The sequence below is a fragment of the Festucalex cinctus genome, chromosome 2 (genome assembly GCF_051991245.1).
Source record: "Festucalex cinctus isolate MCC-2025b chromosome 2, RoL_Fcin_1.0, whole genome shotgun sequence".
Lineage (NCBI taxonomy): Eukaryota > Metazoa > Chordata > Actinopteri > Syngnathiformes > Syngnathidae > Festucalex > Festucalex cinctus.
Window position 1 is genome coordinate 42,073,534 of NC_135412.1, and position 15,136 is coordinate 42,088,669.

The following is a 15,136-nucleotide window of genomic DNA, read 5'->3' on the forward strand; positions in this document are numbered from 1 at the left end:
CTAATTAGTTACGCATACATACAATAGGAAGTGGAGCACATTCACGTGACATCTGCAAAGGGAGTCCTTTAGCAAAATATGAATGTTGCCTTCCTTTTGCTGTTGCCGCTACAACCGGGATTCACAAAACATCCACAATTCATCCATCAAAAATAATCTCGGACATTTCATTTATCCTCTCCCGTACTTTGTCCTAGCTTTGGCCCTAGTAAGCAGAATTTCTTGTCTAGTTCCCAAAACAGAGGATTTGAGGGCTTACAGGATGTGCTGCTCCTCCTTAAATCAATTAAGCTGCTTTGCTTTCTCTCTGCAATGAGGGCCCAAGCCTGCATTTTGTTGCCATGAGTGAAGTCTGACATCTTAAAGTCATGGAAAGTAAAGATTAAGCACAAATGATTTTAGTTCCAATTGCAAATAAAGTTGGAGATAATAATTAGTATAGACTGTGACTGTATTTTAGGCTGGATTTACACTACTGCATGGTTCAAATAACAAAGTTCTGATTGTTTTGTGTGCACGATTTGGATATGTGTCGTGACAGCTTGAATAGAAAAGAATGCACGGAAGCGTATGTAAACTTTCAAGCACAACTGTATGGGCTTGACCTGATCGATACAAAATATACCCATTGGTGACGTACTGCATATGCACCTTTGTCTGGCCAAACAACCCAAATGAACACAATTACAAACATCAGGTGTAACTAAGTACAGCAAAAGCATAGAATTGTAAATATGGTTAGGATATAGTACATTGGAGGTGTGGTCATCATTAAATGAGCAAAACGATTGCTGAAGGTGGCTAGTGGAGTAATGAGATATATATATATATATATATATATATATATATATATATATATATATATATATATATATATATATATATATATATATATATATATATATATATTTGTATGTATATGAGGTTACCCTCATTTAAATGAATGGGGTGTAAAGTCAGCTCTTACCAGTTAAACTGTATGTAACATTTAAAATTCACATCATTCATATATTATATAATACTATCGATACTGACTTCTCAAACTCAACTTCAATGAAATCTTGAGAATATTTTTATTATGCAAAGTGTTATTGCAGATACTCCTCTTTCTTGAGTGTCCCAACTTCAAGTCTCATTCACTGCCCACACATATACATAAAAAAACAACAACCCTGATTTCCATGGCAACCTTATCCTGACTGCAGCTGTACTGTACTATACGACTCGCAAGGAGATTACCGTGATGATGTGTTAAGCTTTTTTTCCCCCCTAGGTTCATATGCCTATTCCTTCAAAATGTGGTTGTAGTCACTGTACTACATCTTATTGAGAGCTGTTGTAGTATTTTGTCCCTTTCTGAGTGATATGAGTCTGCTTAATTCACAAACATTCTATATTCATCTTCTCATCTCACTTTCATCTTTTCACACTTAGTGTTTTTACAACCCACAATGCCACACATGACTGTGGTTCAAACTAGTGCATTATGTGCTACTTTTGAGGCGTAAAATTATTGTCATTTGACCGTATGAATTTAGGATCATTGCACATAACATCTGTTGTAAACAGCTGATTGATTTTTTTTTGTGTTTAGTTTTGGGTAGCTCGTCAGCTTCACACTTCTGAGTTCTGTCACACATGGATGCATGATGAGTTGTAGAAGGTGGTCTCGAAAGTGCTCACTTCATAGAAGCCATTTTGTGGAGATCTTCTTGCAGTTCCTTAAAAAATTGCGTGCGTCAATTTCTTCAGCAAGTTCGCTTAGGCTTCCGCTATGTTAAGTGTTCACTCCCACAACGGCGCAAATGTCCATTTCTAAATGCTCTACGAAAATCCCCCCCCAAAAAAATTGCATCCATGTGCACAGTTACACCATGCTTTGTGCAGAATTGTGCTCGACTTCTGCTGGGCACGGAAAAGAGTCCCATTCGCTTGCGTGTGTTTGTGTGTGTGTCAGCACATTAGTGGTGATGTGACTGCTGCATTTGTGGTCTCTTTTAATCTCCAAACTTTGGCTTTGGTTTCAGCAGTTCAACAAGTTGATGAGCAGACATTTCAGAAGTTGTGTGCACACAACCAGAATGTAGGCGGGTGATCTCAACAGCGGCCTTACTTTGATGTCATCTCCTATGCGGCTCACAGCCACTCAGGTTATATTTGCATGGTACATGGGGATTACTACCCCCCCCCCCCCCCCCCACCACCACCCTCAAAACATTGGTTAAAATTTAATTATTGACCCCCCACCCTCAAAACATTTGTTAAAATTTTTGTTTGTAGCCTTCATTTACTTTCAGTTTACTCCCTTCGAAGGGGGTCCAGACTCCAGTTTCACCAGCACAGGCACCGCAGTTGGATTCGCCAGGAGTGAATGAAAAGAGCTCGCAGCTGGATCCGCTGGGATGTAACGAAGCACGTCCAAGTCGCCAGTGCCAAAAGCGAAGCGGGCCTCCGCCGGCCTGCTCCGAGGCCGGACCTCCTGAAAGTGGGGTAGCCGATTTCGTGGCCCTGTATCTCCGGCCAGCACCGATACCGTTGAAAAGCCAAGGTCGAGCCAATTCCGGGGATGTCGTTTTCCCCATAGGACCTATGGTTCGACCGGGGGGGGGGTGTAAATCCCTCTAGCTGTATCCGAAAAATATGCATCGTGCGGCGGGTTAGCTGCCCTGAGGTGCACTCCTGTATCTGGGGAAGGGAAGGTCGGATGGGCATTCACCGTTCGGGAGACAACGTCCGATACCGATCGAGTCAGCAACCATGTGAGAGAGCCTGATTTCCGATCACAGCCCTAGTTTGTAGTCAAAAAAAAAATGGCAGATGATAAAGTAAGATATATTTGGGGAGACGATGAAATATTATTGCAATTTTAGATCGCTTTATTGATACGAGCTCTCAATGTAATTACACACTTTACTTACATATGTGAATGAGGTAAGCTAACAAGACAAACTACTTCCGTTCAGTCTGTCAAAACGAACATTCCCACCCGGAACTCCCCATCGTCCGAAAATTCCTTTGGTGAATTATTTACCCTTCAGTACAACGTCACCTCGCGGTGCATATTCGCAAAAGAAGAACGGAAGGAAACGGGCATAAGTCGCATGTACGTTTTGCACATTTTCACAAAATTAGCTTAAAAATTTCAAAACATTTGGATGGAAACCTGACTAATGAGAGTGCCACTGCCGCCTACTGTAGTGGATGTGCAATTACACTTTATTCTAGTACGGTTAAAAAACAAAAACCTGTTCCATGGGGTCACATGTGGCCCTCCCCCGGAATCACCTTCCACCGCCCTCAAAGAGGTCCCGCCCCCTATTTGAGAACGACTAAATTAAGCGGATCTACTGCAGTAATCACTTTGGGAGGTATGACTGGCAATTACGTATGCATGCCAGTTTAATTGAAAACAGTAAATGTCCACAGTCGTAAATATGGGGACCAGTCCATGGTGTACTCTGTCACACCGCGATGAGGTTGTGTCTAGGGTTTTTTCTTTCTTGTCATTTCCTGTTTTATTTTGAAGATCCTGACTCTCCTCTCATTTCAGGTCACTTGCCCTTCCTCATGTGGCATCAGTGTCAACCCTGATTCCTGATTGTGTCCACCTGTTTCCCATTACCCTCATGTGTTAAATAGTCTGCATCTCCCCTGTCTTGTGCTGAAGTGTTTCGTCTTGATCACCAAAGCCCATCCACAGCCTTGAGCCACAGTCTTGCTATTGTTTGTCTCATGTGAGAAACTTTTGTTTGTACTTGTCATAGCCACAGTTTAGTCTTTAGTTTAGGAGTGCTTTTGGTTCTTTTGTTGTAGTTTAGATATCCTCCCTTTTGGAGCGCCCTTAGTTTGTCTTTTCATAGCCCTTGTTTTTGTTTTCCCCTCAGTGAGGTGGTTTTTGTTTAATAAACATCTGCCTTGGTGGCCTAAAATCTCTGCACCTGAGTCCTCGATTTTGCCATACCCTGACATACTCCACCTCTTACACAAAACTGGCGCTAATAGGCTCCACCTCATCTATGACCTTGAACAAGATGAGCGATAGAAAACCATGTTATGAAAATCGAGGCCAAACAATTACAGAAGTACCCGAGATGACATGTCTTAAACAGAGCTGTCTGTTTACTGCCCGTGAATGACTGTGTCCCGTTCAAGAGCACTTGTTGTGTTTACGTCCTCTAAATCAGCGGGTGAAGTGCTTAGCTTAATGGGCCTCTAAAGCTGCCAACTCGCTGACCCTTTTGCATGGCGTAATACAGACATGGACACAGAGACTGTGTGCGTGTGCATGCGTGTGTGTGTGGGAGAAGCAGAGAGACGAGTGCACATGGAGGCGAAATACAGCAATAAAGGTGTTTTCTGTGGGAGAGAACACAAATCGAAGCGACAACATACACGCACAAAGGATAGATTGCGTCCAGGATTGTCCAAATTCAAACACCTGTCTCTATTACCGAACCACGTTGCCATGGAAACATGAACCGTATTCAAGCCTAATCTTTGAAATATGCTTCAAAGGAAACATCTTTTGTTGTCTGTAATTTTCCATCCATCCATCCATCCATCCATCCATCCATCCATCCATCCATCCATCCATCCATCCATCCATCCATCCATCCATCCATCCATCCATCCATCGTTCCACATAGCGGATATTCTTAGGAGGGTCTGCAGTTAGAATTTGGGTTTCCTGTCACAGACTTTGGGTGAGAGGCAGGATACATCCTGGACTGATCACCAGCCAATCGTAGGATACGTATACAAAAAAAACAACAACCTCACATTCAGGTTCACACCTATGGACAAATAATGTGCATGTTTTGTGGGAGGAAGCTGGAGAACGAGCAAACTAAACACAGACAAATAGTCAATGATGGTAAAGGTATAGTCTGTCTCACTCCTCATTATTTACCTTAAGGCGGCCTGACACTTGCATGACTTTTGGGCACGATTCTGTCGTGGCAAGTCGTGCCATTTTGGGGCACGAACTGGGAGGTTCCCGCACTGTTCACGACTAGTTGACGCATAGTTCACGAATGCGTGACCATTCGTGTCCACATTGACACGAACTGGTACGATGAGTTCATGCATAGTGTAACGATTATCGGCCGGTTGTAACTTTTTGCAACCTCAGTTCCAAAGGAATTGAGCTCCTGTGGCCTGAACATGCCACTGTGGGGGGTGGGGAGGACAAGAACATCCCCCACACGCGCACGCGCACACACACACAAATCAGAACAGTAAAAGCCTTCTTAGAAACTTGACTTTCTTATTTTGCAACAGAACAATGAATTATGAAATGTTATGTTTGCCATTTGTGAAATGTTGACTCCATGAAATGTCATGAAAATGTTCCATTGCAGTGGCAGATTCTCCACTAAACTTTCATGTGTATGCACGTTTTAACAGTGTAAGCTAGAGGTAACATTTCATTTGAGGTATTCAATTGTACGTGTTGCATTGGTTGAATTCTGACCTTAGAATCTTAACACACATGGGATCCAGATTCAATCTGATTAGTCTACCAAAAATCTCCCCCAGCTGGTAACTTTCCACTGTGGTCTCAACCGGCCCCCCTGGTGTGGAGGCCGCCGCCTTCACAATTTAAAAGCACGCTCCCTGCGTGCTGCTCTCTCTCTCTTCCGCTGCTCTTTGGCTCCCGCTTCTTCGCTGCTCCTTGGCTCCTTCCTGGTCTCCATCGGCGCGGCTGCCAGACAAAGGGCTAGCCCAGCTAGCTTAACCTCCAGCACACGGCAACGCACAGAAGCCATCGCGTGTAGCGACAGGCGCAGCGAAACACGCTGCTTTTAGTCCCTGCAAAGGCTCAACGGATGGTGCTTTTCCCAAGCACCGAGGCCTCAATCAAGAGGGCCTCTTCCCAGCCAGCAGGTTGACCCCGTGACGCTCAGTTGGCCAGCCGGACGACCTCTCTCTCCCTCTCCTGAACTGAACCTTCTCCATTCTATCTTCAAACGGGCTTGGCGAGTCTCCATCCAGGGTCCTGCTTCTCAGACCAACCCCATCTGTAAGTGCAACTTTGCAGGCCTTTGCCCTAGTACAAATTGGTGCAAACTAGGTTGATTGTGGGTCCCATGTTGGTTTGATTTAAGAAATCTATCACCTTGGTTAAGACCGTTTCTCTTTTCTTCTTTTCTTCTCCTTTGATTATTTTTATTATTTTAGTTCTCGTTTCATTTCCTATCATAGTAGTTAGTTTTGCTTCTTGAAATTCTAAGTAGATTATCCCACCTAGGTTAGAGAATAAACGTGCACAAAACTCAACCCCTGGTTTACTGTGTGTGTGTTTCATCAATTTATAGTGACCTCTATGCTGAACAAAGAACTCACAAAATTGTAGTAAGGGCACAACCTTCATTTTAATGACTGATTCAACGAGGTTCTCATCTGTTATCCTGATAAAATTATCAAAAAGAGATGTGGTGCTCCGCAGGCAAGCTCAACTTAATTTAAATATTAAGTTTGAGTCTCCTTCAATTAATGAGCCAATTGATTATTAATTCAATAATTAACAATTATTGATTTAATAATTAATTGGACCGATTTCCCTTACAATAGTTTGCGCATATTTTACGCACTTCGCGCATTTGCAGACGGGTTTGCGCAATTCGGATGGTGTTGTGCCAACTTGGGCACGCCATATAAAAAGGGGGTCTCCCCAACCCAGTTGTGTACCCGTCGGCTGTCGGGTTCCGAGGTGGCTGGGCTGCGCTGGCACTGGCGGGGGGTGTCTCGTGGCCCGGACCAAGGTTGAGTGGACGTGGGGAAGGGGAGGGAGCGCAAACCGAGCTGGCCGGCCCAGCTGAGACCCCGCGGCTCCGGGCCGCTGCGGTCAGAGCTCCCGTGAGCACGCCCTCGGCCTCTCGTTCGAAGGCGCCTACGTCCATACGGGCTTGCTCGCTCTCTGTCTCCGGTAATGATCCTTCCGCAGGTTCACCTACGGAAACCTTATTACGACTTTTACTTCCTCTAGTATAGTCAAATTTGATCGTCTTCTCGGCGCACCGCCGTAGTCGGGGAGGCCTATCCAAGGTGCGCACTGCCACGCACTGGCGCGCATCTTTCCCGCATCGTCCAGACTAGTTCACGAACAGTTAGCGCATAGGTCACGACCCGGTCGACAAAAATTTTGAACATTTCAAAAAAAAATTCCCCCGACATGGCACGCAGTCACGACGGGTTTATGCACACTTCACACCACTTTACGACTAGTTCGCGCACTGGCACGACTTGAGTCGTGCCAATTCGTGCCACAAAATCGTGCAAGTGTCAAGGCGGTTTTACACTACATCCTGCCACCATCAAAGAAAGCCACTCAACTGTCTCTCTTCCTTTTAGTCTTGTTTTGGCATCTGCAATCGTTGCTATTCACACTGGCTGCTATTGCTATTCTTTGCCCAATTCACACGGCGGCCGTACGGATGCTGCAAGGATAGAACTCATTCAAGTGTATGTGTCAATTCACACCAGCTGCGGTGCGTCAGCGGTGCGGAACGACTGAGGCGATGCGGAAGGTTTCCGCAAGCATTGTATTTCTTCCGCATGCAGAATTTCGTGTAGTTGAAGAAATTACACGAGCCGGACAGGAAATCGGGCATCAAGGTAAATCCGGTATATTTCAAAATAAAACTGTTTGCGAACTCATTATTTTTGGGAGGGAAGCTAGCTAGCTACATAGCATGACATGAGTCGGAAATTTAAGACAAAAAATGAGCTCAGAATAAATTAAACATGACAAAATGACACTATTGAAACACAAAACGTACTTACCCATGGTAGAACAGCTATGGTAGAAGTCCCAGAAATGTCCAAAAAGCATATCGATGTGACAACAGGCAAACGTAGCTATTGTTTACAAATAGGATTCTATATACACGGTTGTTATTGGGTGAAGTATTAACCCCACGTGTTCTTGTAGTCTGTTGGCAGCAGATTTCCGGACACACAATGCGGTGTGAATTGCAGTCCTTGCGGAAAGCCGTGCAGAAACCGTACGGAAAACGCATCGCGTCCTTTCCGCAGCCAGTGTGAATTGGGCTTTACTTCACTTTGTAAAGAAATGTAATCAATTTTAGCACACACTGTTATACAAATAAAAAATAAACCGTCCTTACCATCATCCAATTCTAGAATTCGTATATTGGAAATTGAATGAGTGTTGTTGTGAGACAAACTGGCCCAATTCAGTACACTGTTTGGTCAGTCAATACTTTAAGGATGTGCTTTTTTTGTGTTCGCATTTTCAAGGGTGAAAATCTGTATTTAGGTCATTCGTCATGACGTTTAACTGTTGCTCAGTTTTTATTGCTGGCTTTGGCAACCCCCCCAAAATTAGTTGCTATGCCAACTATTGTAGCAGCCTTCCACCTGTTTGCATAACTGCCTCCTAATGTTAAAAATAACATGTCTTGGATCTGAAAATGTCACCGGAAAATTTAAATAAACTAATGCATCTCTATTCTACCCTCCTTACAGGAAACAGTCGAATATGCCTTCCTGATCATTTTCACTATCGAGACATTTATGAAGATTATTGCCTACGGCCTGGTCATGCACCAGAACTCCTATGTCAGAAATGGCTGGAACATGCTGGACTTTGTCATCGTCATAGTAGGGTGGGTTTTCTTTTCTTTTCTTTTTCTTTTTTCTTTTTTTTGTTTTTATTGTTCACAAACAGTACAAACACAAATAAACCACTTTCATGTTCTTCTCTTGACACCCCCTGTTGAGTCAACTCCTTATTTTGGAATAAGGGCTGCAAAAAGCCAAGGTAAAAAATGTGGCAGTTGTTCAAACTCCCATGTGCCATTTTACAGACAGTCACACACTCATTAAAAGTGAGGGTTAATCAGTAGACCAGCTCGACTGTGGAAAAAGTAAACACGCACACACGTATGACACACACACATGGATCATGCTGCCCATGCATACTCTCTCTCTCTCTGTTCTTTGTTTTCATCCTCCTTTGCTGTTTTTGACGTCTCCATCACCACCCTCTTCCCTCCCCTCCAACCTCAGTCATCATCACCCTCCCCTCACCTCTCCTCTTCCTCTCTCCGCAGCTTGTTTAGTGTAGTCCTGGAGATGATAACCAAAGACGCTGACTCGGGCGGCCAGTCAGGAGGCAAGCCTGGGGGGTTTGACGTCAAGGCCCTGCGAGCCTTTCGCGTGCTTCGCCCCCTTCGCCTTGTCTCTGGAGTTCCAAGTGAGTTAACACATAGGCAGCTGTGGAATTCAAAATCCTAGTCCAAAAATACAGTTTGTCTGGTTTACATTTTGTTTACAGTATATTACATACAAATTGGATGCATTAGTAATAATAATAATAATAATAATAATAATAATAATAATAATAATAATGAAGAGGATGAAATTGAAATTGAAATGAACCCGGGATCTCCTACCTGTGAGGCTGATATGCTAATTACTTCATATCCACTTATCACTAATAATACCACTAATATCCCAGAATCGGTCAATCCTCGACTGGCTCCAGGCTCATGCTTATGAATCCAGAAAATAAACAAGCCTATACAGGATTCCTCCTCTGGCTAATCCTCACTGAGGTCTTTGTCTGACTTCATTTCCATAGCAACACATCATGAGGAAGAAAGATGAAGCTGAGCTGAACTTTCACCTTTGCGTTCAATGAATGTTCAGTTTCTGGGGAAATGTGCACATGTGTGTGTCACTGTAAAACAAGCTCTCTTCCACAAAAACATTCATCCATTCATCTAGAACTATAGAAAACATTTACATTTGAATAAATGGTAAAATCAAACTATTTTTGAGGGGAAAAAACTAATCACATTCCTCCCTCTCAGTATTGCCACTTATGCGACGATTTCTTCAAGCTTTTCAGGGTTAGTTGGCTTATGCCTTGGGTCTTATGTAGTAGTGATGTGGTAGACGGTCTACGTCTGTGTATTCATTTGAATGTGTGATTGCAGGTCTGCAGGTGGTTTTGAACTCAATCATTAAAGCCATGGTCCCACTGCTTCACATCGCTCTGCTGGTCCTCTTCGTCATCATCATCTACGCCATCATCGGCCTCGAGCTCTTCATTGGCAAAATGCACGCGACCTGCTATGTGATCAAAACAGGTGAGGCTTTTACATGACTTAACTGAAGAATGGGGACTCAAACTTATAGTTGTGACCAAGGTTATTATAGTTTTGGAATTTTCATTGTAGTTAGTTTTTATTAGGGCCCGAGCAGCGACCGCTGCGAGGTCCCTCTTGTTTTTGTAAGAATTAGGGCCCGAGCAGCGACCGCTGCGAGGTCCCTATTGTTTTTGTAAAAATTATTATTAGGGCCCGAGCAGCGACCGCTGCGAGGTCCCTATTGTTTTTGTAAAAATTATTATTATTATTATTATTATTATTAGGGCCCGAGCAGCGGCGGCACCGGCGGCGGTGCCGCTGCGAGGCCCTATTGTTTTTGTAGGAATTAGGGCCCGAGCAGCGACCGCTGCGAGGTCCCTCTTGTTTTTGTAAGAATTATTATTATTATTATTATTAGGGCCCGAGCAGCGACCGCTGCGAGGTCCCTATTGTTTTTGTAAAAATTATTATTATTAGGGCCCGAGCAGCGACCGCTGCGAGGTCCCTATTGTTTTTGTAAAAATTATTATTATTATTATTATTATTAGGGCCCGAGCAGCGACCGCTGCGAGGTCCCTATTGTTTTGGTAAAAATTATTATTATTATTATTATTATTATTAGGGCCCGAGCAGCGACCGCTGCGAGGTCCCTATTGTTTTTGTAAAAATTATTATTATTATTATTATTATTATTATTATTATTAGGGCCCGAGCAGCGACCGCTGCGAGGTCCCTATTGTTTTTGTAAAAATTATTATTATTATTATTATTATTATTATTATTATTAGGGCCCGAGCAGCGACCGCTGCGAGGTCCCTATTGTTTTTGTAAAAATTCTTCTTCTTCTTCTTCTTCTTCTTCTTCTTCTTCTTCTTCTTTATTCTCCGCAAACGATCGCGATTTTGGGTACCTAAACATTCACGAAAACTCACCGAACTTTGCACACTCCTCAGGCCCGGCGAAAAATTTGATATTATTAAGTCGTCATAACAATGCGACTCGATAGCGCCCCCTAGCGTAGAAAAATAAAAACCAAGCCCGGCACGTTTGAGCTAGAGCAACAAAAATTGGCAGGCACGTGTAGCACCCCGAGACGCACAAAAAAGTCTATTCGGACCATGTAGCTAAAATGTACAGGAAGTGAGCTATGAATTTTTTAATGTCCAATTTTGGCCTATTTTGGCACATTCACTGTGGTCATGCTTTTTCCCCCTATGCAAACATTTTTCATCCCATTGACTTCAAACTTGGTATTTATCATCTCAAGACCTAAGAGAACAGCTGGGAAAAAGTCTTGCCTTTTCGAAATACTATATGACGGGGGCGGGGCATCAAATATTGCCTTTAAAATTTCATTTGTCCAGAAAGATCAAATGCTGAATAACTCCCATGTACAAGCTCCAAAAAATCTCAAACTTCTCAGGCAACGTAATAGTCACGGCCTGAAAACACCTATATGAAAAAATTCAGTTATACATATAGCGCCACCTAGTGGTTACAATAAATGTCATACTTTACGTTTTTAGCTACTGTGCTGAGCTCGTTGAAGGGATCCAGTTGAAAATTGGTCAGAAAAGCCTTAAGATGTTGATGATGCCCCACACCGAATATTGTAACTTTTCGCCAAAGGGCGTGGCCGCTACGGTGACGCAAAGTCTGAAGATTTTTCGTGACAATAAAAGGTGCATTAACTTGACCGAGATGATCCTATCTTCTCAAAATTTCACACATTTGATGAGAGTCCAGCCCTAAAGACATCTACTGACTTCTATTTCATCTAACTGATAGCGCCACCTAGTGGCAATTTTTTTTCTTACGAATTTTCTTCTACGTTTTTCTCCAAACACGTTAACTGGACCTACCTCATATTTGCTCAGATGAGGGTTTCGGCCTTCATGATGTCACAACACGAAGTTTGTGAGTTTTCGCGAATTGCTGTGGGTGTGGCTAAGCGCTGTTCGCCAAGAAAACAACGCCAGTTTTGAGGGTCTAAACATGCACAGAAACTCATGAAACTTGGCACACACATCTGGCCTGGTAAAATGAGCAATATTTTATTGTTGATTGTGCTATTTTTACAAAAATGACTCAATAGCGCCCCCTCGAAATTTTTAACGAAGCAGCCCCGGTTGTACGTTTAAGCAAGAATGACGAATATTTTTAGGTGTATGAGGGAGCCCAAGACCTACAAAAAAGTCTCTTGGACCCATATGCTAAAATGAACAGGAAGTTAGCTACGAATTTTTGAATGTCCCATTTTTGACAATTTTTGCACATTCACAGGGGCAGACTTTTGCCCACTTCTCCTACACGTTTCATCTGACTGAGTTAAGACTTGACCTGGACCATGTCAAGACCTGAGCCAACGACAGGGGGAAAAATCTTGACCTTTCGAAATACTATATGATGAAGGCGGGGCATCAAAATTTGTGTTTCGCACTGAAAAAGGATATGCTTAATAACTCCCCGGTACATGCTCCAAAAAATCTCAAACTTGACATGTATGTTTATCGTCAAGGCCTGAAGCTATCTCTATGACAACATTCAGTTATATATGCAGCGCCACCTAGCCCTTGAGGCATAAAAAAAAAATACCCCACATACGGTATTTTGTACAAAAAATGTAAACTCATTCTAAGTGTGATAACTAAGTCATTTATGAATATTCTTTTAGTTTCCACCACTCAAAATGTTCACTGGCATCAGACTTATCCAAACATATATATATTTGTATTTATTTTTGATAGCCTCTGTGGACATTAAAAGCAATATCGTGAATGAAGGATATGCTTAATAACTCCACGGTACATGCTCCAAAAAAAATCCCACACTTGACATGTATGCTTATAATCAAGGCCTGAAGGTATCTCGATGACAACATTCAGTTATAAATACAGCGCCACCTAGCCCTTGAGGCTTATATAAAAAAAAAAACCCACATACGGTATTTTGTACAAAAAAATTTAAACTCATTCTAAGTGTGATGACTAAGTCATTTCTGAATATTCTTTTAGTTTCCACCACTCAAATTTTCACTGGCTTCACACCGATCCAAACGTATGTACGTTTCCATTTTGTTTTATTCATTTTTGATTGCCCCTTTGGACAATAAAAGTAACATTGTGCAATGAGTACAACGAGCGATGATGTATATATACACTTTTACAAAAAATACCAATCAGGGCAACTCATTGCCAAAAAATAAAAAAGGACGCTGATTTTTGCAGGTCTTAACAATCACCAAAACCCGTTGAGCTTGACACACACTGGCAAAAAAAATATTCTACATGTAAACGTTTATTATGCCATTTTCAAAGAAATTTTGCTTCCAATATGCCAGTACCCCAACGTGCCAGTACCCCAACGTGCCAGTACCCTAACGTGCAAGTACCCCAACGTGCAAGGACTCCAACGTGGCCCGGGCTGCGAGGGCCCTTTATAGCTGCTCGCAGCTCTAGTTAGGGCCCGAGCAGCGACCGCTGCGAGGTCCCTATTGTTTTTCGTTCGAATTATTATTATTATTATTATTATTAGGGCCCGAGCAGCGACCGCTGCGAGGTCCCTATTGTTTTTGTAAAAAATATTATTATTATTATTATTATTAGGGCCCGAGCAGCGACCGCTGCGAGGTCCCTATTGTTTTTGTAAAAATTATTATTATTATTATTAGGGCCCGAGCAGCGACCGCTGCGAGGTCCCTATTGTTTTTGTAAAAATTATTATTATTATTAGGGCCCGAGCAGCGACCGCTGCGAGGTCCCTATTGTTTTTTTAAAAATTATTATTATTATTAGGGCCCGAGCAGCGACCGCTGCGAGGTCCCTCTTGTTTTTGTAAGAATTATTAGGGCCCGAGCAGCGACCGCTGCGAGGTCCCTATTGTTTTTGTAAAAATTATTATTATTATTATTAGGGCCCGAGCAGCGACCGCTGCGAGGTCCCTATTGTTTTTGTAAAAATTATTATTAGGGCCCGAGCAGCGACCGCTGCGAGGTCCCTATTGTTCCTGAAGGAATTCTTATTAGGGCCCGAGCAGCGACCGCTGCGAGGTCCCTATTGTTCCTGAAGGAATTCTTATTAGGGCCCGAGCAGCGGCGGCGGCGGTGCCGCTGCGAGGCCCTATTGTTTTTGTAGGAATTCTTATTATTATTATTATTATTATTATTATTATTATTATTATTATTCTCCGCAAACGATCACATTTTTGAGACACTAAACGTGACCGAAAACTCACCAAATTTTACACGCACATCAGGCCTGGCGAAAAATTTGATATTTTAAAGTCGCCATACATGATAACAGAAAAATGGCTCCTTAGCGCCCCCTACATAGGTTAAACGGATCCCTGTCCCGCTACGATTGTCCGATGGCTATGAAAATTGTGTGGCACCTGTAGCACATCCCAATGAACAAAAACCTCTTTGAAGTGTGTACCCTAAAATAGACAGAAAGTGAGGTATGAGTATTTAAATGTCCAATTTTTGCCAATTTTTGCACATTTACAGGGGTCATACTTTTGCCCGCTTCTCCTACACGGTTAACCCGATTGACTTCAAACTTGGGATGGACCATCTCAACACCTGGGACAACATCATTGTGAAAAATGAAAAGTTTTTGATATAATATATGACGGCGGCGGCGCATCAAATTTAGAGTTTAAAAATTCTTACTTCACGAGGCATTGCCGGTTGTACGTTTAATCTAGAGCTATGAAAATTGGTACACATATGTAACAGACTATGACCTACAAAAAACTCTTTTTGAACCATATGCTAAACCTAACAGGAAGTCCACCATTTTGATTTATTTTGGAACGTGTTGCCATTTTTTTGGCCATTTCATTGGGGCCTTATTTTAACGAACTCCTCCTACAGTGTTTATCCGATCATCTTCAAACTTGGTGTGATTCATCTTAAGATGTTGAAGATGAAAAGTTATTGAAAGCTTTGTATTTCGTCGGACGCTGTTGTCATGGCATACACTGTTTGCAAAGGAAAAAAAATATCCTTAAAGAAGCAT

General features: G+C 42.6%; 1 protein-coding gene across 7 annotated transcripts in view; it reads left to right on the plus strand.

Moving 5' to 3' along the window:
• The window catches only part of cacna1db (calcium channel, voltage-dependent, L type, alpha 1D subunit, b), a 240,290-nt gene that overhangs the window by 38,216 nt on the left and 186,938 nt on the right, over nucleotides 1-15,136 (plus strand). For all 7 annotated transcript variants that reach the window (XM_077515154.1, XM_077515155.1, XM_077515156.1 and 4 more), the window contains exons 4-6: nucleotides 8,491-8,630; nucleotides 9,078-9,220; nucleotides 9,966-10,118. In XM_077515154.1, coding sequence (XP_077371280.1) covers nucleotides 8,491-8,630; nucleotides 9,078-9,220; nucleotides 9,966-10,118 — 436 coding nt within the window. The remainder of the gene's footprint in view (nucleotides 1-8,490; nucleotides 8,631-9,077; nucleotides 9,221-9,965; nucleotides 10,119-15,136) is intronic.